This window comes from Hemiscyllium ocellatum, chromosome 23, assembly GCF_020745735.1.
Source record: "Hemiscyllium ocellatum isolate sHemOce1 chromosome 23, sHemOce1.pat.X.cur, whole genome shotgun sequence".
Classification (NCBI taxonomy): Eukaryota; Metazoa; Chordata; class Chondrichthyes; order Orectolobiformes; family Hemiscylliidae; genus Hemiscyllium; species Hemiscyllium ocellatum.
This window is the reverse complement of record NC_083423.1, coordinates 3,837,261-3,863,371: the sequence shown is the minus strand read 5'-3', so window position 1 is coordinate 3,863,371 and position 26,111 is coordinate 3,837,261. Positions and strand designations below refer to the sequence as shown.

Sequence of the window (26,111 nt, the reverse complement as noted above, 5' to 3'; positions counted from 1 at the left end):
AGTCCCACTGTGTGACAGACATAAACACGACATGGCCTATTAATAATCCAGAACTGCACCTGCAAAACACCAGTTAATTATTCAACAAAAACAGATCAGTCTCGTGTTACCACTATGCTCCACTGACCAGAACCATTCTCGAATTTAAAACAACATTCACAGTTAAGAATGAAGTTTATGAAAAAAAACAAGAATGGTGAATGAATGTGATGTCTTTGTATGTTGAGAATTGATCCATAGTTTCAATTAAAAATTGCTTTCAAAGTACTGTCCTGGAATAGGGTTACACCTCCTGATGCTGCCAGGCTTGCTGTGTTCTTCCAGCCTCCTGCCTGCCTATTTCAAAGTACTGTAGCATTTAATACTTAAACAATGAAAGAACTGATAAACAATGTTCCAATGACTACAATCTAGACATTCTCTCTCGGATTGTATTTTGTTCTCATTTCTGGTGAGCTGTTCAGAAAACATTGCAGGAAATGCTGGGTTAGAAGCATGATGCTGGATGAGATAAAGAAGTGAATGATCCAGATCCAGATCCAGAAACGCAAGATTCAATCCTGATTGGATGAATGAGAGGGGAAGCAATGATCAGAGGACTTCTGGGTTGGCACCATGTGTGAGGTTTGCATTTTGTAAATTATGACCAAGTGAGAACTGCAGATGCTGGAGGTCAGAGTCAAAAAGTGTGGCGCCGGAAAAGCACAGCAGGTCAGACAGCATCCAAGGAGCAGGAGAATCGACGTTTCGGGCATAATCCCTTCCTGTTGACGGGCTTATGCCTGAATTGTCGACTTGTTAAAGTGGAGATTTGAGGTGGCCCAGGGAATCCCCTGTGGACTCAGACCTGTACAGCCTCTCTCTTGGTTCGTCCCGGAGATCGTACTCTTTGAAAGTCTGGAATAAAAACCTCTTACTCACAGTTTAGTTTAAATTTAGTCATCTCCTTTATTCACTAATAGCAGCACTGTTAGAACATAAGACTGATACCTAGAAGTTAAACTAACAAGGTTCTAATAACCTAGGAGTGTAGGGTACCAGCTCTTCAAGCGCCCCAGTAGGCTACTCTGATGTACTGATACAAAGCGGCTTCCTTTATACAAACGTTTACAAAAACATTGCACGCCCTTAATCAGACAGGTAACTGTGAAAGACAATAATTCGTAAGGAAGAAAAGGTAATTGACAGGTCTATGTACGCTTGACTAATCACTCCTACAGGCCCGAGCCATTCATCAGGTGGGAAAAACATAGCCAGCCAAGTTCGCCGCTTGCTTGCGAGATAAACTCCTATCATAAAGAGGTACCATAGAGTCAGAGATGTACAGCACGGAAACAGACTCCTCACTCCATCCCGTCCATGCCGACCAGATATCCCAACCCAACCTAGTCCCACCTGCCAGCACCCGGCCCATATCCCTCCAAACCCTTCCGATTCATATACCCATCTAAATGCCTCTTGAATGTTGCAATTACACCAGCCTCCACCACATCCTCTGGCAGCTCATTCCATACATGTACCACCCTCTGCGTGAAAAAGTTGCCCCTTAGGTCTCTTTTATATCTTTCCCCTCTCACCCTAAACCTATGCCCTCTAGTTCTGGACTCCCCGGCCCCAGGGAAAAGACTTTGTCTATTTATCCTATCCATGCCCCTCATAATTTTGTAAACCTCTATAAGGTCACCCCTCAGCCTCCGACAATCCAGGGAAAACAGCCCCAGCCTGTTCAGCCTCTCCCTAGAGCTCAAATCCTCCAACCCCGGCAACATCCTTGTAAATCTTTTCTGAACCCTTTCAAGTTTCACAATATCTTTCCGATAGGAAGGAGACCAGAATTGCATGCAATATTCCAACAGTGGCCTAACCAATGTCCTGTACAGCTGCAACATGACCTCCCAACTCCTGTACTCAATACTCTGACCAATAAAGGAAAGCATATCAAACACCTTCTTCACTATCCTATCTTCCTGTAACTCCACTTCTATAATTCAGCATTACATTTTAGTCTAAATTTTTAAAGACAGGTTTTAAGGCTATAGATTTTCTCAGATTCCCTTGCTCCTCGGATGCTGTCTGACCTGTTGTGCTTTTCCAGCAACACATTTTCAGCTCTGATCTCCAGCATCTGCAGACCTCACTTTTTACTCAATAGAATGCAGTAGACATCTTTAGTTAATTTTATAAGCAATAATCATCTAAATAATTTGAGATTCATTTTCATTTATTCAAGTAGCCACGTTAAAACAAAAAATAGTTAAACTGCAAAAACATGCCCAGATGCTGATGAAGCAGATAGACAGTTTGTGAAAATGTAACATGGCTGAACCACCATTAGCCCTGAGGCCTTCCTTGGAAATGGAAGGGGAGGATGACCCTGTACTACACTGAGAACAGCGAAGCAATCGGGTTTAGTCCAGGATGGGAAAAAAGCAAAGGCTTTGGAGAGGAGAGAGGATGAGACCTGGAAAGACAGGGAGTGGTGAGAGCATAGATAACCAGGCATTTAGCTACTTCTGGAACGTGTGAAAAATACGGTGTTCGTCGAAAACAGATCCTTTCGGAATTAGAGAAATGTATGGTCTACGTGAGCGACAATGTATAAACATATGATAAATCCTCATTGAGTTAGAGTGCTACCTCAGAATCCTTTCTGGGGTGGACTCTCCCAATGTCAGTTCATGAAACAAACAGTTCCTGAGATTTCATAAAATGAAGCTTTTTGAATGTTGCGTTGGAACAGGAAACCAAGCAAGTGAATAATGTCCCGTTCGTTATTTGTGCCTCATGGATGGTGGGTAATTTTCTGCAGCTCCAGGTATTTGCCATTAATGGAACAGCTTGTCTTGGGCAACAAATAATTTAGGATAAAATAATAACAAATACTTCTGTCCCAAGGATAGTGCTGTTGTCCATAGAAGACACTATACCCAGCAAGCTCAGCCATTTTCAGACCATATGATGCAAAACTTTGAAAATTGGCATTCAAAGTGGGAACACAAGACACAAATGAGAACCTAACATTCACTACGTCCCACTGCCTCATCACTCGAGTCTGCTGTACCTAGATTAGGCTAGATGCCCTACAGTGTGGAAACAGGCCCTTCAGCCCCACTTGCCCACACCGACCCTCCGAAGAGTAACCACCCAGACCCATTTCCCTCTGACTAATTTACCTAACACTATGGGAATTTAGCATGGCCAATTCACCTGACCTGCACATCTTTGGAGTGTGGGAGGAAACCAGATCACCTGGAGGAAACCCATGCAAACACGGGGAGAATGTGCAAACTCCACACAGACAGTCGCCCGAGGCTGGAATCGAAGCTGGTTCCTGGTACTATGAGGCAGCAGTGCTAACCACTGAGCCACTGTGCTGCCCCCCTATTGAATCTCTGTCTTAGTGATGCTTTGATTGTGGGATTCTTGCAGCACAGTTCTGAGCCAGGAGGCCTTGGTTCACGTGCCACCTGTCTCAGAGGTGTGCAATCTCATCTCTGAACAGACTGAAAATGTCTCATACCTTGACTCTAGATTTCTAATCCATGTTTTGAATTTTCTTATAAATTCACTCATGGGCATCACTGGCTGGGCCCAACATTTACTGTGTCCCTAATCCTCGAGACGGTGGTGATGAGCTATATTCTTGAACTGCTGCAGTCCATGTGCTGTAGGTAGCTCCACAATGCTGTAAGGGACAGCACTCGAGGATTGTGAATCAGTGACACCGAAGGGATGGTGATGTATTTCCAAGTCAGAATGGGGGTGGAATGTACAGGTGGTGGTGTTCCCATGTATCTGCTTCTCTTGTCCTTCTAGATGGGAGTATTCATGGGTTTGGAAGAAGCTGTCTAAGGATCGTTGGTGAATTCCTGCAGTGCATCCTGTAAACAGGACGTACTGCTACGAATGAGTGTCGGTGGTGGAGAGAGCAAATGTTTGTGATTGTGGTGCCAATCAAGTCGACTGCTTTGTCTTGGACAGTGTCAAGCTTCTTGAGTGTTGTTGGAGCTGCCTCCATCCAGGCAAGTGAGGAGTATTCCATCACACTCCTGATTTATGCCTTGTAGATTACAGGCAGAATTTGGGGAGTCGGGAGGTGAGTTATTTGCTGTAGGATTCCTAGCCTCTGGTCTGCTCTTGTAGCCATTGTATTTTTGTGGCAAATTGTGTTCCTTGTGAGTTTCTCCTCATCTCTGTCCTAAATGGTCTACCAATATTTTTAAGGTGTGTCCTCTAGTTCGGCACTCACCCATCAGCGGAAACATGTTTCCTGCTTCCAGAGTCTCCAATCCTTTAATAATCTTATATGTCTCAGTCAGATCCCCTCTCAGTCTTCTAAACTCAAGGGTATACAAGCCCAGTCGCTACAGTCTTTCAGCCTAAGATAGTCCCGCCATTCCAGGAATTGACCTTGTGAACCTATGCTGCACTCCCTCAATAGCCAGAATGTCTTTCCTCAAATTTGGAGACCAGAACTGCACACAATACTCCAGGTGTGGTCTCACCAGGGCCCTGTACAGCTGCAGAAGAACCTCTTTGCTTCTATACTCAATCCCTCTTGTTGTGAAGGCCAGCATGCTATTAGCCTTCTTCACTACCTGCTGTACCTGCATGCTTACCTTCATTGACTGGTGTACAAGAACACCCAGATCTCTTTGTTCTGCTCCTTTACCTAAATTGATTCCATTTAGGTAGTAATCTGCCTTCCTGTTCTTGCCACCAAAGTGGAAACCATACATTTATCCACATTAAACTGCATCTGCCATGCATCTGCCCACTCACCTAACCTGTCCAGGTCACCCTGTAATCTCCTAACATCCTCCTCACATTTCACCCTGCCACCCAGCTTAGTATCATCAGCAAATTTGCTAATGTTATTACTAATACCATCTTCTGTATCATTAATATGGTCAGCTCTCTAGCGGAGCTGAGCTGCTTAAGTTCAGTCTTGAAATGGTGTGTAGTTCAATAGGGAGCTGTGCGGAAACTCTCTCTCTCTCTCTCTTTCTGCCCTTCAACTTCAACATGCGGGCATGTGTTCCATTTATACTGGTTTTTAAAGGGAGTTTGCTTATTGGGAATATTGTGTGTATTCGGAACAGCAGAATTAAGTCTAGTTGGATAGGTTGAGTTCTGTAGGGATTTTTTAATCTGTTTTTTGTGTTTCGTTATGTAATTTTGTGAATAAATGTTTGTCTGTTTTAAAACCTAGTAGTCAACCTAGCTAACTTAATCTGGGTAATTTTCATTGTATATTTAGAGAAACAAATTGCAAAGTTAGGTCTAGGGCTGCGTGCTTCGAGTGGCCTGGCCTAGTCCATAACAGATTGGGGGCTCTTTGCAGGATTTTAAACAGCGAGTGGTAGGTGCTGGTGTCTTTATTTCAGGTGTTAGTTTGGTTGGTTAGAAAAAGCTTGGGATAGTAATTGCTCTTTCAGTCACCAAAAGGTTTTTGGACGCTGACACGGTGATTTTGGAAGTTTTGCAAAAAGTGAATACGGCCAAGTTGCAAGAATAGGCAGAGAAGTCAGAATTGGAAGTGCCTGCCTCTGTGAGGAAAGGAGAGATAATTACAGCAGTAGCTCAGTATTTAAACCTGCTGGAGAAACCATCAGAATCTATAACGATGGCAAGGATTCAATTGCAAATGAAGCAGCTTGCGTTAGAGGCGAGAGGTGAGGAAAGGACAGCAGAAATGAAACAGTTTGAGAGACGGTTAAAAGCAGAAGAGAAAGAAAAAGAGCAGCAGAAGAGAGGGAAAAAGAGAGAGCAGAGATAGAAAGAGAAAATTTTTGAACTTCAAAGACTGATACTTGAAAAGACAAGTCAGCTTAAAAGGCTGTAGATAAAGACTGAGAGTCGGCTCAGTGAGGAAGTAATGCAAACTCATGTGGAAGGGCAGAGAGTTAAAACAGCAAGGTTAGCAGCTGAAGGGGCTGATGATTCTGAACTGGTCCATAAAACATGGTTTGACTTCCAGAATCAGTCTCAGTCCACGAGAGATAGACACTGGGGCAAAGAGAAATCCTCACGTGGAAAGGGAAAGGTAGATCTCAGTGATGATCATAAGGAGAACTTAACACAGGGTGAAAAAGAAACCCTTGAGGGGGACAAAGAAGTTAAAAATCTCCAGTGTTTTCATTGTTATAAAGTAGGCAACACAAAACCACAGTGTTGGTGGGCTAGGAGAAAGCCAGATGTAGGTAAACCAGACAAGCCTGGGAGTTTTGTTGGACTTGTAACAAAAAGCACAAGGGAAGTTAGACAACTGCCTCAAAGTGTACAAGATGATCAGAGGTTGGTTAAGGAGGAAGTGCCAGATCTGCTGAAAAAATGTACACGCAAGGGTAAAGTTTATTCACATAGGCCAGGAGCAGCAGGTAAGGAGGTTACAATATGAAGGGAAACAGGATCCTCTAAGTCTGTAAAGCTGAGGGATGAGGAGATATGCACTCCTGAAGGACAATTGCCAGAAAAGGTACTGGTGACAGAAATTCATGGTGAGACAAATTCATGGTGAGACAAAAAAAGTGCTCAATTATGTAAAGTGAGGCTAGAGCGTCCAGAGAAGAATGGAGAATCTGTGGTAGGAGTACTGGACAAACTCTCAGCTCCAGGAATACAATTTGTCCTTGTAAATGATATAGCTGATTCACCAATAGGTGGGCTGCCTACTCTAGTTGAAAAGCCAGTGGAGACGTGGGCAACTGAAGACCTAGAGAATGTTTATCCAGGAATTTTCCCTGATTGTGTGATCACAGGATCACAGAGACACAAGCTGAAGCAGGAGAGAACAAAAGGCACAGATAAGGAAGCTGACGTGGTTTATCTGAAACTCTGTTTAATCAAGTAAGTGGATCAGAGAAGGAGCAAATAGGCAAACTTGTCAATATTTTTATCTCTACTAAGCTGACTGTTTTAACTCCTCATATTTCTGCTGTAATTCAATTATATCAAAAGGCATTCACTGAGAATGAAAGCGAATGCATTCCCGTGTGTTATTACTTAACAAATGTTGTCTTAATGAGAAAATGGAGACCATCACAAATTGGTTTGCCAGTAGGGTATAGAAAGGACGTGCTGTGAGTGATACATGAGCTATCACTTGGAGGTCATTTAGGGGTGAGGAAAACACAGGCTAAAATACAAAGACATTTTTACCGGCCTGGATTACACAAGGATGTAATTGAGCTTTGCCAGACGTGTCACACATGTCAGCTAATCGGAAAACCACGGGCAGTAATAACACCTGCACCTTTAATACCAATCCAGCATTTGAGGAACCTTTCACAAGAGTCTTGACTGATTGCACAGGTCCCCTACCTCAAACAAAAAGTGGGAATAAGTATTTATTAACAATTATTAACAATGTGTCGACTAGATTTCCAGAGGCGATCCCATTACGCAACATCACAGCTAAAAGGGCTGTAGAAGAATTACTTAACTTTTTTAACTAGATACAGACTACCAATAGAGATCCTGTCAGATCAAGGATCAAACTTCACATCCACACAATTTGAGGAGGTTATGGATAACTGGGGAATAAAGCAATTCAAATTTACTGCATATCATCCGGAATCACAGGGAGCGCTAGAGAGAGATGGCAAGAAAAACACTGAAGACCATGTTGAGGGCTTATGGTCAGGATTATCCAGATGATTGGGATAAGGGAGTTCCATTTGTACTTTTTGTGATCAGAGATTCACTGAAAGAATCGACCAAGTTCAGTCCATTTGAATTAATTTTTGGGCATGAAGTAAGAGGACTGTTAAAATTGATTAAGGAGAAATTAATAAATCAGAATTCAGAGAACACTCATTTGGACGACGTGTCAAATTTTAGAGAATGATTAAATAGAGCTGGAGTGTTGGCTAGACAGCATTTAAAGATACCACAGCATACAATAAAACAGGAAGTGGATAAGAAATCACAAATTCGCAATTTTGCAAGTGGGGATAAGGTATTGATGTTACTTTCAGTGAATGATTGGCCTTTAAAAACAAGGTTTAGTGGACCTTGTCAAATTGAGAGGAAATTGAGTGAGGTGAACTACTTGATAAGGATTCCAGACAGGACGACATCTCACAGAGTGTGTCATGGGAATATGCTCAAAAGGTATTTTGATCGGGAAGGAAAGCAAGAGGAGAAGGTGTTAATGATGACAGCCCAGAAGGAAGAACCACGTTCAGAGGATTCTGAATTAGACATTCCTCAAATCAAATCGGACAATGGGGAAGTTGTCAAAAATTGAGATAGTATTGAGTTACCTTCCACAAGAAAATCAAAATTACCTAAAAGAGTTATTACTATCACATGGGGAGATATGCGGAAATTAACTGGGAAGTTTTAACCTAATTGTGCATGATGTAAATATTGAAGATATTGTTCCAATTAAGCAACATCCTTAGATTAGATTGGATTAGATTCCCTAGAGTGTGAAAACAGGCCCTTCGGCCCAACAAGCCCACACCGACCCTCCGAAGAGTAACCCACCAGATCCATTTCCCTCTGATTAATGCACCTAACACTATGGACAATTTAGCATGGCCAATTCACCTGACCTTTGGACTGTGGGATGAAACCAGAGCACCCGGAGGACACCCACGCAGACATGGGGAGAATGTGCAAACTCCATACAGACAATCGTCTGAGGCTGGAATCGAACACGACTCCCTGGTGCTTTGAGGCAGCAGTGCTAACCACTGAGCCACCATGCTGCTCCTTATGGGCATAACCCTCTAAAGTTGGCACAGGTTCAGAAGGAGATAGAGCGCATGCTCCAAGATGGGCATAATCGAAGTGAGTTACAGTGACTGGAGCTCATCCATAGTCATGGAGTCAAAGCCAGATGGTACCCAATGGTTATGTGTGGATAATCACAAAGTCAACACTGTTACAAAGACTGATGCATATCTGATGCCATAGTTGGAGGACTGTGTCGACAAAGTGGGACAAGCAACTTACATTTCTAAATTGGACTTGCTCAGAGGCTACTGGCAACTACCTGTGTCAGAAAGAGCAAAGGCAATTTCAGCTTTCATAACAGCAAATGGACTGTATCAGTTCAAAGTCATGCCATTTGATATGAAAAACGCTCCAGCCATATTTCGGAGACTGACTAATAAGGTCATTGCCAGATTACCCAACTGTGTGCTGTATATCAATGACCTGGGGATTTTTAGTCCCTCATGGAAGGAAAATTTACAGCATTTATCGGACTTGTTCGCTCAACTTTGGAAGGCAGGCTTGGTGGGAAACCTGGCTAAAAGTGAATTTGCCAAAGCCCAAGTCACCTTCCTGTGCCATGTTATTGAACACGGACACATGGCCCCATGAGATGCAAAAACAAAAGTAACTGGGGAATTTCCCACACTGTGATGAAAAAAGCAGTACTCCAGTTCCTGGGATTGAGTGGAGTTTACCGAAAGTTTTTGCTGAACTTTAGCCGTGTGGCTGCTCCACTCACCAAATTGTTAAAAAAGGGCAAGACGTTTCAGTGGACAGCAGACTGTCAAAAGGCACTTGACAGCCTAAAACATGTGTTAACCACTGCCCCAGTATTAGCCACCCCGGATTGTACAAAGCCTTTCAAGGTGGCTAGCGATGCCAGTGATGTGGGTGTTGGTGCGGTGCTCCTGCAGGAGGATGACGAGGGAATAGAAAGACCCATTGGGTATTTTTCCAGGAAGTTAAACGTTCATCAACAGAAATATTTAATGGTGGAGAAAGAGACTTTAAGCTTGGTGTTGACATTACAACGTTTCAGTGTTTATATTACCAGCAATGCAGCTGAGACAAACATATACACTGATCACAACCATTGACATTTGTGGAAATATTTAAGGACAAAAATGCTAGCCTGTTTGGATGGAGCTTGTTGTTGCAGCCGTTCAGTTTGACGATTGCGCAGGGGGCAGGTCGTGGAAACGTGATTGGCGATACGTTATCGAGTTTCAAATGAGATACGGAGGCATCCGGTGGTGGGTGTACCGTGGCCTGAATTTGCACAGGGTTATGCACGTTTGCATGTTTATAGTTAGTATAGTGTATACGTGTGTTTAGACTACTAACTAGGTTTTGAAGGGTTAAAAAAAATGAAACCACCTTTTGGTATTGATGGTTTTTTTTTTAAAAAGAGAGGAGGTGCCACAAAGCTAGTCCAATATTTTTTCTAAAAACTATTCCTTGGCTCAAGAAGATTCTGTCCTTGGTTTTTTTCAGAGGGCCAATAAACCGGGCTAGGCTCCGATCAGTCTGGTTTGGTACAGAGACGGAAAGGATTGAGAGGCCTTTTGTTTATATGTAAATAGATGAGACTTCAGGGCAAAGAGGTCATGTTTTAGAAGTGACCTGTATAATGAAAGGGGAGTGGTCAGCTCCCTAGCTGAGCTGAGCAGTTTTAGTTCAGTCTTGAACTGGTGAGTAGTTCAACAGGGAGCTGGGTGGAAACTCTCGCTCTCTTTCTGCCTTTCAATTTCAACCTGTAAGCATGTGTTTTTAAAGGGAGTTTGCTCATTGAGACTGTTGTGTGTATTCGGAACAGCATAATTAGGTCTAGTTGGATCAGCTGAGTTCGGTAGGGTGTTTGTTTATTCTGTTCTTTATGTTTCATTGTATAATTTTGTGAATAAATCTTTTTCTGTTTTAAAATCTAGTAGTCAACCTAGCTATCTTACTCCGGGTAATTTTCACTGTACACTTACCAACACAAATTGCAAAGTTATGATCTGGGGATGCCTGCTTAAGAATGTTTTAAGTTGTCTGGCCTAGTCCATAACTAGGACCACAACAACGTTAGCATCAGGAGTATTGGTCTTATTTGTGGTCTAGAAAGAAGATCCTGTGCAGTCAATGGATTGTGGATTCACTCATGTCACAAGAGTCCCAGGTGACAAAAGAAAACAAAGAAACAGCTGGTGAAGAGGCAGGAAGACAACAGTTTACAATTTCCTTTCGATACGTTGCATTGTGGGTTTCAAGTTAAACCTCATATACCAGGTGCAATTGGTAGAATCTATTTAATAATGTTCCTGCATTCCAAAATTAACAAAGCAATTACATTGAGCCCTGGCAGAACTGAGGATCATAAGACCCTTTGTGTGCATGCCCATACATTCTTGAGGGCAACAGAACAGGCAGAGAAGGTGGTGAAGACGACATGTGGGATACTTAGTCGACAAAGAACAGGGAATTGTTGATGGAAATGGGTAAAATGTTCGGCCACAGCTGGGATATTGTGTGCAATTTTGATTGCCACATTTTCGGAAGGATGTGATTGCACTGGAGACAGTGTAGACGAGATTCACCGGGATGTTGCCTGGGCTGGAGCTTGTGTTTTTGATTCACTTGTGGGATGTGGGCATCACTGGCTATACCAGCATTTATTTGTTGCCCATCCCTGTTTGACTTCTCATGGACAACTATAAGGAGAGACTAGAGAGTCTGGGACTGTTTTCCATCGAATGGAGTCATAGAGTGGTACAGCATGGAAACAGACCCTTCGGTCCAACCTGTCCAAGGCGACCAGATAGCCCAACCCAATCTAGTCCCACCTGTCAGCAACAGGTTTAACATCCAAACCCTCCCTGTTCATATACCCATCCAAATGCCTCTTAAATGTTGCAATTGTACCAGCCTCCACCACATCCTCTGGCAGCTCATTCCATACACATACCACCATCTGCGTGAAAAAGTTACCCCTTTGGTCTCTTTTATATCTTTCCCCTCTCACCCTAAACCTATGCCCTCTAGTTCTGGACTCACTGACCCCAGGGAAAAGACTTTGTCTATTTATCCTATCCATGCCCCTCATAATTTTGTAACCTCTAGAAGGTCACCCCTCAGCCTCCGATGCTCCAGGGAAAATAGCCCCAGCCTGTTCAGCCTCTCCCTGTAGCTCAAATCCTCCAACCCTGGCAACATCCTTGTAAAGTTTTTCTGAACCCTTTCAAGTTTCACAACATCTTTCCGATAGGAAGGAGACCAGAACTGCACACAATATTCCAACAGTGTCCTAACCAATGTCCTGTACAGCTGCAACATGACCTCCCAACTCCTGTACTCAATACTCTGACCAATAAAGGAAAGCATCCCAAATGCTGCCTTCACTATCCTATCTACCTGAGATTCCACTTTCAAGGAGCTATGAACCTGCACTCCAAGGTCTCTTTGTTCAGCAACACTCCCTAGGACCTTACCATTAAGTGTACAAGTCCTGCTAAGATTTGCTTTCCCAAAATGCAGCATCTCGCATTTATCTGAATTAAACTCCATCTGCCACTTCTCAGCCCATTGGCCCATTTGTCCAGATCCTGTTGTAATCTGAGGTAACCCTCTTCGTTGTCCACTACATCTCCAATTTTGGTGTCATCTGCAAACTTACTAACTGTACCTCTTATGCTCACATCCAAATCATTTATGTAAATGACAAAAAGTAGAGGACCCAGCACCGATCCTTGTGGCACTGCACTGGTCACAGGCCTCACAGTCAGCTCAGAGTGTCCTATTTGAAGTTTAGAAAATTATGTGGGGCACAGATAGGGTAGACAGGAAGAAACTTTCTACATTAATAGAGAGATTAATACTCAGAGGGCACAGATTTAAGGTAAAAGGCAGGAGGATTAGAAGGGATTTAAGGCAGAATGTTTTTCACACAGAGATCTAAAACTCACCACCTGAATGGGTGGTAGATGCAGGAACCATAATAACTTTAAAGAAGTATTTAGATGATCATTTGACACAACAAACCTATGAATCACATGCTGCAAAATAGGACTAGAGTAGATAGGTTCTCAATGACTGGTGCTGACATAATGGACACAACGGGCCATCTGCTGCCAAACTCAATGAGTCATTGTCAGGCAAAGACTATGCCCAATAAGAGACAATCTAATCACCACCCCTTGACATTCAATGGTGTTACCATCACTGAATCCTCCACTGTCAACATCCTTGGGGTTATCATTGACCAGAACTGGACTCCAGTTCTCGTGAGTAAAATGCTGACCAGCCAGTGATGCCCATCTTCCATGAGCGAATAAAGAACTGAGTGGGCAGATGTGATAATCATCAGAAGCAGAGACAATGCATGGATAAGACTGATACACCGGGGGAATCTAGGATGAAAATGTTTTAGTCATCAGTATCTCTAATCATTAAACTACATTTAACAAATGCAACTTTTTAAATCCAAAACAGAAACCCAACATGACTTTTGCTGTATTCACAAGATTCTAACATGTTTGCGTTTAAGCTAGTTCAAATAATTAAATTTAATAGACACCTCAGAAATACATTGCTGTTACCCAATTGCAAGACAGGCAAACTGCAGAAAAGGCCTTGGGCTTTGAAGCAGCATCAAGACCATAATGTATAGGAGCAGAGTTAGGTCATTCAGCCCATTGAGTCCACTCCACCATTCAATCATGACTGAAAGCACGGGTATTTTGACTCATTATCATAAAAGGATTAATGCAATCTTTAGAAAATTTTATTCTGATTTATATGAATCGCAGGACTAGGGGGATGCAATCATTTTTTTAAAAATTTGACCTTTCAGACCTAACTCCAGAACAGGTATCGGTCTTAAATGCCCCCCTAGCAGTCCAAGAAATACTTGACACAATTAGGCAACTTCAGAGCGGTAAGGCACCTGGCCCAGATGGCTGTCAAGCTGAATTCTATAAAGAATTTAAAGGAATATTGGCTGGTCCACTTATGGGTAAAAAATGAGGTCTGCAGATGCTGGAGATCACAGCTGAAAATGTGTTGCTGGTTAAAGCACAGCAGGTTAGGCAGCATCCAAGGAATAGGAAATTCGACGTTTCGGGCACAAGCCTGATGAAGGGCTTATGCCCGAAATGTCAAATTTCCTATTCCTTGGATACTGGTCCACTTATGGACATGTATAACTATGCATACAGTCAGGGCTGTCTCCCGTCTTCGTTGAAAGAGGCAAATATCTCTCTTACCCTTAAAAAAGGAAAGGACCCAGAAGATTGTGCGTCACACAGACCAATATCCTTGCTAAATGTAGATTTTAAAATCCTTTCTAAAATGTTAGCATTGAGACTAGAAAGGGTATTGCCACATATCATAAAGGAGGATCAGACAGGGTTTATTAAGGGCCGTAGATCATCCAATAATATTAGAAGGGTTTTGAATATGATTCAAGCCTGCCATCAGGGAAAGATACCAGGAGTAGTAGTCTCATTAGACGCGAAAAAGGCATTCGATAGGGTTGTATGGTCATATTTGTTTTACACATTGGAAAGGTTTGGCGTTGGAAAGGTGTTTACCAAATGCGTCTCAACATTCTATAGTGATCCCAAAGCAGTTGTGGTTACCAATGGATTAGGTTCGGATAGCTTCAGTGTGGGTAGGGGCTGCCGTCAGGGATGTCCTCTCTCACCATTGTTATTTACGCTAATAATTGAACCACTAGCAGAAGCTATGCGAGCTGATCCGAATATAACGGTCCCGAGGATTGGTACAGGTAAACATAAAATTACCCTGTATGCAGATGATGTTCTTCTATTCCTCAGTAATCCTCTGATGTCCGTGCCTCGCTTAATCCAAGTTATTAATACATTTAGTGCATTCTCAGGCTACAAAATTAATTTCTCAAAATCGGAGGCTATGCCAATGGGTGGCCTTGCTATGATACCCCACTTAGTGGACGGATCACACTTTCCCTTTCGGTGGTCCCTGGAGGGTTTCTTATATTTAGGTATTTTTTATTACCCCAGTATTTGGTCAGTTATACAAGGCTAACTTTGTGCATTTACTGGAAAGGATAAGGCAGGACCTCCAGCGATGGGGAGACCTTCCAATTTCCTGGCTGGGTAGAATAGCACTAATTAAAATGAATGACCTGCCCCCCTCCTATACTCTATGAGAATGCTTCTGGTGATGCTGCCAAGGCTGGCACTATGTAAATTATATGGCTGGTTGGGTTCCTTTATTTGGAATCATAGACAGCCCCTCATTAAGCTGAAGAAGCTACAGCTTCCACAGGCAAGGGGAGGATTGGACTTCCCAGATTTTAGGAAATATCAGTTATTAAGTTACATAGCTGGCGGGTCTTGTCTGACCCGCAATCAATCTGGCTGGAGATTGAGGCTTCTCAAGTAAAATGCCCACTTATTAACCTTTTATTTTTAGACAAGAGGAAAATCATTATGGATCACCGTAAAAACCCTTTAATACTAAACACAATTAAAGCTTGGAATATAATGCAGCAAAATGAGGGCAACTCACATAAAACATCCCCCTATGCTCCGATAGTGGGAGCATGGGGATTCCAACTGGGGTTTACAGATGTCACTTTTAAACTCTGGAGATCCAGGGGTATCTCATGTCTAGGAGACCTATTTAAAGAAGGGGTCCTGATGTCTTTTGAACAGCGTCAGAAACTCGGATTACCTAATGGAGACCTCTTTTGATACTTCCAAATTCGAGACTATATACAGAAGAAGACTACGTTATTAGATAGTCTTTATAAATCAGATAGAGAATGTAGAGTGCTACGACCAATGGGGGTATATTTCGTCAGTACTATTTATCATTTACTACATGATGAAGTATCGGGAGATATGGACAATCTGCTTAAAACATGGGATCAGGATTTGGGACTAGAAATCTCTATAGAAACGTGGAATGACATTTGGGAAAATGCCAGAAGAATCACCATCTGTAACAGAACTCAGGCTACCCAGCTGAAGATACTTCATAGGGCCCATATAGCACCGGATCGATTGGCAAAATTTAAGGCAGGAGCATCTCCAATATGTCCCAAATGTAAAATAGAGGTGTGCACTCTTGTCCATTGCCTATAGACCTGTCATAAGATCTGTAGATACTGGACTAAAATAGCAAGTACCCTGACAGAAATTTTAGGAACGGAAATTAAAGTGGACCCCGTATCTCTCCTTTTGGGCTTTTCGAACTTACCCTCCCTGGATATGCACGGGAAGAGATTATTTTCTATTCTCTCTTTCTGTGCAAGGAAAAATATTTTGGTAAACTGGGTGGCTGAGGGCCCCCCTGGACTTTCAAATTGGCACAGATTATGAATGAATGAATGAATTAATTGACTTCCTTACAAATATGGTGCACCGAAAGACCAAATTATTTCATAAAATATGGCAGCCCTCCTTGAATTATATAAATACAGATATTTCAGCTATCCTAATAAGGGCTTTTATTTAATTGAGATTGCGAACGTGGCTGGTCTGGGGCCCCTTGGGAAGGGAATCCTGCACGAATATGGGTTTTGTTACATTTGATGTTAACACATTCCGAGCATGGATCTCACTATCCAATTTCTGTGTTTTCCATTGGTTTTCTTTTCTTTCTCTTATTTGAATAATGTAAGAGACTTAATTATACACTCTGGTTAGTTGTAGGTTAGATTAGTAGTTAGTTGAGTTTTGGTTTTTTTCTCTCGGTATTTTTCTGTTGTTAAATTTTGGTTATTATTTATTTAAGATTTAATTGTATATCAATGTTTGTACTTGAGAGTTTTTTTTATTTTTGTAAACTTGTAAAAATGTTAAATTTACAACAAAAATATCTATAAAAGAACCAGGGTCCTTAACTGCTCCTCATTGACATCCCCAGGGTCATTCTTGTAAACCTCCTCTGAATCCCTTCCAATGCCAGCACATCCTTCCCTAGATGTGGCACATTTGCTCACAGTATTCCAAATGCAGTCTGACCAGAGCCTTATACAGCCTAGGCAGTACATCTCTGCTCTTATATTCTAGCCCTCTTGAAATGAATGCTGACATTGTATTTGCCTTCCGAACTGTCATTGGCACCTGCATGTTAACTTTAAGAGAATCCTGAACTGAGACTCTCAAGTCCCTTTCTGTTTCAGATTTCCAAAGCCTTTCCCCAAAGTCTCTATTCTTCTGACCAAAGTGTATAACCTCACATTTTCCTACGCGGTGTTCCATTATCCACTGCTTTGTCTACTCCCCTAGCCTGTCCAAGTCTTTCTGCAGCCTCCTCACTTCCTCAACACCACCTGTCCCTCTTCACGTCATTTGCAAATGTACCAACAATCCCCTCCGTTCCTTTGCCCAGATGGTTCATGCACAATGTAAATAATTGTGGTTCAAGCACAGATCCCTGCAGAACTCCACTAGTCAATGTCTGCCATCCTGAAAAAGATTTCTTTAGCCCCACTCTCTGCCTTCTGCGTGTCAGCCAATCCTCTCCACATACCAGCATCTTGCCCCTAACACCATTATTTCTTATCTTATTTAGGAGCCTCCCGTATGGCACCTTGTCAAACAACTGCTGGAAATCCAAATAGATGTTAATTTTCCCAGATGCACTCCAATGTCCAGCGATACACGAATTCAAACAGCAAAGGCGGTAACTGTGCAGGTTTCTCTTTCTCTCTCTCACTTTCTCCTGCACCGTCCTTACCATGTGCTCCCTTTGTCTGATCTTCCTTTTAAACTGCTGTTGTTTTGACTTGTTTTTCCAAAGTTCAAAAACAATGCAACAGCATATAAAACAGTAATTGCTGCTCCTGCATAGCGAGGAAATCACCTCCAACACCTAAAATACCTCAAAAAAAAAGGAGCAGCTCTGACAGCTAGAAATTTTTCCCGTCCTCCATCTTGGATTACCCATTACAGGTGCTGAAAATGTGTTGCTGGTTAAAGCACAGCAGGTCAGGCAGCATCCAAGGAACAGGAAATTCGACGTTTCGGGCCAGAGCCCTTCATCAGGATTCCTGATGAAGGGCTCTGGCCCGAAACATCAAATTTCCTGTTCCTTGGATGCTGCCTGACCTGCTGTGCTTTAACCAGCAACACATTTTCAGCTCTGATCTCCAGCATCTGCAGACTTCACTTTTTACTTACCCATTACAGGACATTGGTTCGGCCACTGTTAGAATATTGCATGCAATTCTGGTCTCCTTCCTATCAGAAATATGTTATGAAACTTGAAAGGGTTCAGAAAAGATTCACAAGGATGTTGCCAGGGTTGGAGGGTCTGAGCTACAGGGAGAGGCTGAACAGCCTGGGGCTGTTTTCCCTGGAGCATCGGAAGCTGAGAGGTGACCTTATAGAGGTTTACAAAATTATGAGGGGCATGGATAGGATAAATAGACAAAGTCTTTTCCCTGGGGTCGGGGAGCCCAGAACTAGAGGGCATAGGTTTAAGGGTGAGAGGGGAAAGATATAAAAGAGACCTAAAGGGCAACTTTTTCACGCAGAGGGTGGTACGTGTATGAGTGAGCTGCCAGAGGATATGGTGCAGGCTGGTACAATTGCAACTTTTAAGAGGCATTTGGATGGGTGTATGAATAGGAAGGGTTTGGAGGGATATGGGCTTGGCACTGGCAGGTGGGACTAGATTGGGTTGGGATATCTGGTTGGTAAAAACAATGACTGCAGATGCTGGAAACCAGATTCTGGATTAGTGGTGCTGGAAGAGCACAGCAGTTCAGGCAGCATCCGAGGAGCAGTAAAATCAATGTTTCGGGTAAAAGCCCTTCATCAGGAATACAGGCAGAGAGCCTGAAGAGTGGAGAGATAAGTGAGAGGAGGAGCATGGACGGGTTGGACTGAAGGGTCGGTTTCCATGCTGTGCATCTCTATGACTCTATGATGTCCTCTGGCTCTCCTTTGCTAATGTGCTGGTTACCTCCTCAAAGAATTGTAACAAATTTGTCAAGCGTACTAGCTTTGATAAAGCTGTGCTGACTCAGCCCTATTTTGCTATGCAGTTCCAAGTACTCTGCAATCTGATCCTTAATAAAGACTTCTAAAATCTTACTAATGACCGAGGTCAGGTGAATTGGCCTATAATTTCCTGTCTTCTGCCTTCCTCCCTTCTTAAACAGGGGCGTTTCATTAGCCAATTTGCAGTCTTCTGGCAAACTCCCTGACTCCAGTGATTCCTGAAAGATTACAACATAATGTATAATGGGCCATAGAAATTTCATGATAGATTGTGTTAGCTTTAGCACTTCCCCTACTTCCTCTGGGGGCTCAGGAAATTCAGCATGTCCACAAGGACTCCTACCAATTTTTATAGACGCAACATACAAGACATCCTTTTTGGATGAATACAAATTGGTACGACAACTACGCCCAAGACCACAAGAAATTAGAGAGTTGTGAATCCAGTCCAGTCCATCACGAAAACCATCCTTCCATCCATCTACACTTTCCGCTGCTTCAGGAAAGCAGCCGATATAATTAAAGACCCCTCCCACACCGATTATACTCTCATCCATTGGGCAGAAGAAACAAAAGTTTGAAAACACGTACCAACAGATTCAAGAACAGCTTCTTCCCTGATGTTATCAGACTTATGAATGGACCTCTCATATTTTAGAGTTGATCTTTCTCTGCGCCTTCTCTGTTGCTGTAATACTGTATTCTGCATTCTGTCCGATTACCCTAATGTGCTTATGTAAGGTATGATTTGTCTGGATAGCATGCAAAACAATACTTTTCACTGTATCTCAGTACATGTGACAATAATAAATCAAACCAATTCAAAACCATAAGTTATCATACAATGATCAGAGTGAAAACAAAATGGCTATCACAAGATACACAAACCAGGTATATCACCTCTCCAAATCCTGAGAATGCATTCCCTGCCAATATCATTTCAGAAATGAAAGTGGAACAGTACCTGCATTCCAGTCGGCGCTTCAGAACAGGAGCTCTTAATCCTTTCATATGATCTGAAAAATAGATGAAAATTGACCATTCAGCAATTCTGTATAAATCCACAGGCTGTAGCTCTTCTATTCTAACTAAAGTAATGTTGGACAAGTGGTCAGCATTAATAGAATCCTCTGACTCAAATAAATCTGCAATTTTTCTTGATTTTCTTTGCCTTACATTTATAAAATCCTGAGGGGCATGGATAGGATAAATAGACAAGGTCTTTTCCCTGGGGTGAGGGAGCCCAGAACTAGAGGGCATAGGCTTAGGGTGAGAGGGGAAAGATATAAAAGAGACCTAAGAGCAACTTTTTCATGCAGAGGGTAGTGGGTGTATAGAATGAGCTGCCAGAGGGAATGGTGGAGGTTGGTACAATTACAACATTTAAAAGGCATTTGGATGGGTATATGAAAATGAAGGGTTTAGAGGGATTTGGGTCAAATGCTAGTAAATGGGACTAGATTAGTTTAGAATATCTAGTCAGCATGGACGAGTTGGACCAAAGGGTCTGTTTCCATGCTGTACATCTCTATAACTCTCTGTACCCCAGAAACCTCAAAAAGACAGTATTTCAATATTTCTGCCAGGTTGCAATTCATCAGTTCTGTGCAGAAAGGAGGTTCTAGTATCGATGGGATCTGTTAATGCGTCACATGTTGAAGCGTTAGAAATAGAATTTCATCCAGGGGAGAAAATGACAAGCCTACACAAGACACAAGTCAGGAATGTGATGGAATACTCTCCACGTGCCTGGATGGGTGCAACACTCAAGAAGTTTGACACCATCCAGGACAAAGCAGCTCACTTCACTGGCAGCACATGCATTACCTTTAACATTCACTCCCTTCACCGAAGATACACAGTAACAGCAGCATGTACCATCTGCAAGATTCACTGCAGCAACTCACCAAGGTTCCTTTGACAGCACTTTCCAAACCCATAACACCACCACCTAAAATCCATTTTGATTTGGAGATGCTGGTGTTGGACTGAGGTGTACAAAGTAAAAAAATCACACAACACCAGGTTATAGTCCTACAGGTTTAATTGGAAGCACTAGCTTTCGGAGCGACGCTCCTTCATCAGGTGATTGCGGAAGACACAATTGTAAGGCACAGAATTTATAGCAAAAGTTTACAATGTGATGTAACTGAAATTATACATTGAAAAACACCTTGATTCTTTGTTGAGTCTTTCATCTGCTCAAATAGTTTCACTTCTTTCATGTGTAAATCACAAAACTTCTTTTTAAAGTTGCATTCTCGGATTAACGGTAACAATTGGTGTTACCTAGACAATATGTTGAATGTATAATTTCAGTTACATCACACTGTAAACTTTTGTAATAAACTCTGTGTCTTACAATGGTGTCCTCCACAACCATCTGATGAAGAAGCAGTGCTGCAAAAGCTAGTGCTTCCAATTAAATCTGTTGGACTATAACCTGGTGTTGTGTGATTTTTAACTTAAAATCCATCTTAACATCGAAAAGTACAGCACAGAACAAGCCCTCTGGCCCATGACATTGTGCCGAGGTTAATCCTAATGTAAAATATAGTAACTTAACCTACGCACCCCTCAACTCACTGCTATCCATGTGCATGTCCAGCAGTCGCTTAAATGTCCCCGATGACTCTAACCATCTCAAAGAACAGCAGGTACATGGAGACACCAATAGTTTTAATTGCCCCTCCAAGCCACACACCCTGCCAACTTGGATCAATATTACCGTCCCTTCTGAGTTGTTGGGACAAAATTCTGGAACCCCCTCCCTAACTCAATTGGTACTCAAAACCAGAGCAGACTGAAACAAAAATAGGTCTGCAGATGCTGAAACATGAACAAAAAGAAATGGCTGGAGAAACTCAGCAGGTCAGGCAGCATCTGCGGAGAGAAATAAGAATTTTATGTCAATAACTTTTCAGCTGATGAAAAGGAAGAGATTTAAGAGTTGCTTAATCAAATGGAAGGAAGGGCTGGACAAGGTTCTCTGATGGGGGGGAGGGTGCAGAGAGCATTCTTGGTCAATATAATCAAAACCCAAAGCCAATCTGGGAGCAGGGCTGAGCAACTCCAAGACTAATCCATTAGCACAGCATTATTAATTAGCAAACCCCATTCTTAGAAGTAAATAATCACTTCCTCATTTGTTGAGTTTAAAAAGTGAGAGTCAGTCTGTAGAAGTGAAACTCCTCTGACACATGAAGCATTGTTTGGGTCTACAGCATCATACGGGGTGGGTACTCAGGCACCTGTGATCAAGATTGAACTGGTTTAGCACAGATTCCTTTCATTGTAGATGCTCACAAGTGGTGGATTTTTCAAAAAAACAATCATGGGATGTAGTCATCACGAGTTGAGTCAGCATTTAGTGTCTATCTCTAATTCCCAGAGGACAGTTAAGAGTCAAATACATTACTGTGGATCTGGTGTCACATGTAGGCCAGACCAGTTAATGGCAACAGATTTTCTTCCTTAGAAGAGATATTAGTGATCCAGATGTGTTTTTACAACAAACAATAACGTGGTCAACATTAGGGCTAACTTTTTGTTGAGTTCTGCCATGGTGGGATTCAAAGCTAGAACATCATCTTGGGTTCTGGATTACAAATAAAAACCAACTGCTGGAGGAACTCAGATGATTTGGCAGCATCTGTTGAGAGAGAAAGAGAGTTTGAAGGACATTGAACAAAACATTAACTCTTTTTCTTTCTCCACAGATGCTGTCAGATCTGCTGAGTTTAAAGTCTGGTTGAAGATTTGTAGCTCGGGTGTCCGTTGTTGTAGTTCTGTTCGCCGAGCTGGAAGTTTTTGCTGCAAACGTTTCGTTCCCTGGCTAGGGAACATCATCAGTGCTATTGGAGCCTCCTGTGAAGCTATAAATACCGGAAGAAACATCAAAGCAGCGCTTCACAGGAGGCTCCAATAGCACTGATGATGTTCCCTAGCCAGGGAACGAAACGTTTGCAGCAAAAACTTCCAGCTCGGCGAACAGAACTACAACATCTGCTGAGTACCTCCAGCATCCAAAGTTCTTGAGTTTGTTTTATTGTTCTGTTGGACTATAACCTGGTGTTGTGTGCTTTTTAACTTAAAATCCATCTTAACATAGAAAAGTACAGCACAGAACAGGCCCTCTGGCCCATGACATTGTGCCGAGGTGATACAGAAAGCTAATACATGGGTGCAGCCAGTAATCAGAATGCTAATGGAATGTTGCCCTTTATTTCTGGGGTGTTGGGGCATAAGAATAGGGAAATCTTACTGGCTTGTAAAAGGTACTGGTGAGAGCATATCTGTAACAGTAAGAGCTGTTTGAGTGCACACATTTAGGGAAAGATATCATTTAATTGTAGGCAGTTTAGAGGATGTTCACCAGGATGATCGCTGGTAGGGAGGAACTGTCTTATGAGCTTAGGTTAAACAGGTTGGGACTCTACCCACAGGAGATTAGAAGAATGAGAGATGATCTCATTGAAATATATAGGATACTTAAGGGACTTAGCTGAAATGCTGAGAGGATATTTCCTCTCATGGGAGAGTCTAGGACCAGATGGCAGTCACAAGTCCAAGGTTAAGAGGTGAAAATTTATTGCTGGAAAAGCACAGCAGGTCAGGCAGCATCCAAGGAACAGGAAAATCGACGTTTTGGGCATGAGCCCTTCTTCAGGAATGAGAAAAATGTACCAAGCAGGCTAAGATAAAAGGTAGGGAGGAGGGACTTGGGGGAGGGGCATTGGAAATGTGATAGGTGGAAGGAGGTCAAGGTGAGGGTGATAGGCCGGAGTGGGGTGGGGGCGGAGAGGTCAGGAAGAAGATTGCAGGTTAGGAGGGCGGTGCTGAGTTCGAGGGTTGGGACTGAGACAAGGTGGGGGGAGGGGAAATGAGGAAACTGGAGAAAGCGGAGTTCGTCCCTTGTGGTTGGAGGGTTCCTAGGCAGAAGATGAAGCGCTCGTCCTCCAGCTGTCGTGTTGCTATAGTCTGGCGATGGAGGAGTCCAAAGACCTGCATTTCCTTGGTGGAGTGGGAGGGGGAGTTGAAGTGTTGAGCCATGGATGATACAATGCATATGGAGGTTGGTGGGGTGGTAGATGAGGACCAGTAGGGTTCTGTCCTGGTGGTGATTGGAGGGGCGGGGCTCAAGGACAGAGGCGCTGCCTCGTGCTCCCACGAGGAGGTTGAACAGTTCATTCACTTTACCAACATCTTCCACCCCCGACCTCAAATTTACCTGGACCATCTCAGACTCCTCTCTCCCCTTCCTAGACCTCTCCATTTCTATCTCGGGCGACCGAATCAACACGGCCATTCACTATAAACCAACCGACTCCCACAGCTACCTAGACTGCACCTCCTCCCACCCTGCCCCCTGTAAAAACGTCATCCCATATTCCCAATTCCTTCGTCTCTGCTGCACCTGCTCCCAGGAGGACCAGTTCCAATACCGAACAACCCAGAAGGCCTCCTTCTTCAAAGACCGCAATTTCCCCCCATATACATCGTATCATCAGTCGTCATTTCCGCCACCTTCAAACAGACCCCACCACCAGGGATATATTTCCCTCCCCTCCCCTATCAGCTTTCCAAAAAGACCACTCCCTCCGTGACTCCCTCATCAGATCCACACCCCCCACCAACCCAACCTCAATTCCCGGCACCTTCCCCTGCAACCACAAGAAATGCAAAACTTGCGCCCACACCTCCTCCCTTACTTCCCTCCAAGGCCCCAAGGTATCCTTCCATATCCGCACAGCAGGTCACCTGCACCTCCACACACATCATTTACTGCATCCGCTGCACCCGATGTGGCCTCCTCTATATTGGGGAGACAGGCCGCCTACTTGCAGAACGTTTCAGAGAACACCTCTGGGACACCCGGACCAACCAACCCAACCGCCCCGTGGCTCAACACTCCAAACCTCTCCCCCCCCCCACTCCACCAAGGACATGCAGGTCCTTGGACTCCTTCATCGCCAGACCATAGCAACACGACGGCTGGAGGAAGAGCACCTCATCTTCCACCTAGGAACCCTCCAACCACAAGGGATGAACTCAGCTTTCTCCAGTTTCCTCTTTACCCCTCCCCCCAACTTGTCTCAGTCCCAACCCTCGAAGTCAGCACCACCTTCCTAACCTGCAATCTTCTTCCTGACCTCTCCGCCCCCACCCCACTCCGGCCTATCACCCTCACCTTAACCTCCTTCCACCTATCGCATTTCCAATGTCCCTCCCCCAAGTCCCTCCTCCCTACCTTTTATCTCAGCCCGCTTGGCACACTTTCCTCATTCCTGAAGAAGGGCTCATGCCTAAAACGTTGATTCTCCTGCTCCTTGGATGCTGCCTGACCTGCTGCGCTTTTCCAGCAACACATTTTTCAGCTCTGATCTCCAGCATCTGCAGTCCTCACTTTCTCTGACAAGATTAAGAGGTGTCATTTCTTAGAGAGTTGAGACTCTTTGGAACTTCTGAAGATTGTCAGATCAGCTATGACCCTACTGAATGTCAGGGCAGGTTTGAGGAGCTGCAATGGTCTACTTCTGTTCATATTTCTCATGGTCTTATTCCACCCACAGGGTTTGTAACCAGGAACTGGTTAGTGCAATCGACCAGCATTGACACCCAGCCCCAGGGATGTCTTTTTAGCTCCTTCAGTTTTGTACCTAATTTTTTTCACCTTGAGGTGTTTGCCTCACTGGGAGAGAGTATATCAGGGGATTAGAAACACTACAATACAAAACAAATGATCCTACCAGCATACTGAATTCTGAAGGGATCTGACAGAAGTCGGTAAAAGGGACCCTGAGGAACCTCAGTCCCAACACTATGACAACAGGACAACTCCGAATCTTGCAATTTGCCAGTGACAGCTCTCTGCGGCCAAACCTCATCTTTGGACTGAGACGAAGCAGCTGGCTCTGAGTCCCCAGCCCCTCAGTGGGGAGGCAGGTCCACCCAGGCAGTATGTGAGGGTAGTGAGACACTGCTCCACCCACTCTGCGTGAGGCTGGTTTCTCAAGGCAGCCCTGTCACTCCTTGAGCAACAAAATAAACAACTACAGGAGATCAGAAACATAGACATCACTGGAGAAACTCAGAAGCTCTGGCAGCATCTGTGGAGAGAGAAATAGAGTTAATATTTCGAGTTTGGTGACTTCCTCAGCAGAGACAGAGTGTATGTTTGTTTCAGCAATTACTCACTGCCCTCCTCCTCCTCCCATCCCCCTGGAATTAGTTTCACAAAGAGAGCTCTCCCACCTTTATGACAATGCGACAAGAAATAAGCTTTGGCCAGTAGGTTGTCTCTGTCAAACCTATCGATGGAGATGCTGGGGTATTCGTGCATGCGACCCTGAAACGAGCTCATTGCTACTTGTCGGTAACCAGCCGATCCGCCGCAAATGGATACAA

General features: G+C 43.5%; 1 protein-coding gene across 2 annotated transcripts in view; it reads right to left on the bottom strand.

Annotated features, from left to right (window-relative positions):
* Positions 1-26,111, bottom strand: part of dclre1c (DNA cross-link repair 1C, PSO2 homolog (S. cerevisiae)) — a 60,413-nt gene extending 34,302 nt beyond the window's left edge. Inside the window, exons 1-2 of one of the 2 annotated variants that reach the window (XM_060842594.1) lie at positions 25,959-26,111; positions 19,669-19,720 (exon numbers count right to left, since the gene is read on the bottom strand). In XM_060842594.1, the coding sequence (XP_060698577.1) occupies positions 19,669-19,720; positions 25,959-26,067 (161 nt within the window). In that variant the 5' untranslated portion in view covers positions 26,068-26,111. Of the gene's footprint in view, positions 1-19,668; positions 19,721-24,954; positions 25,028-25,958 lie in introns of those variants that run through there. The other variant, XM_060842595.1, reaches the window with a different exon arrangement.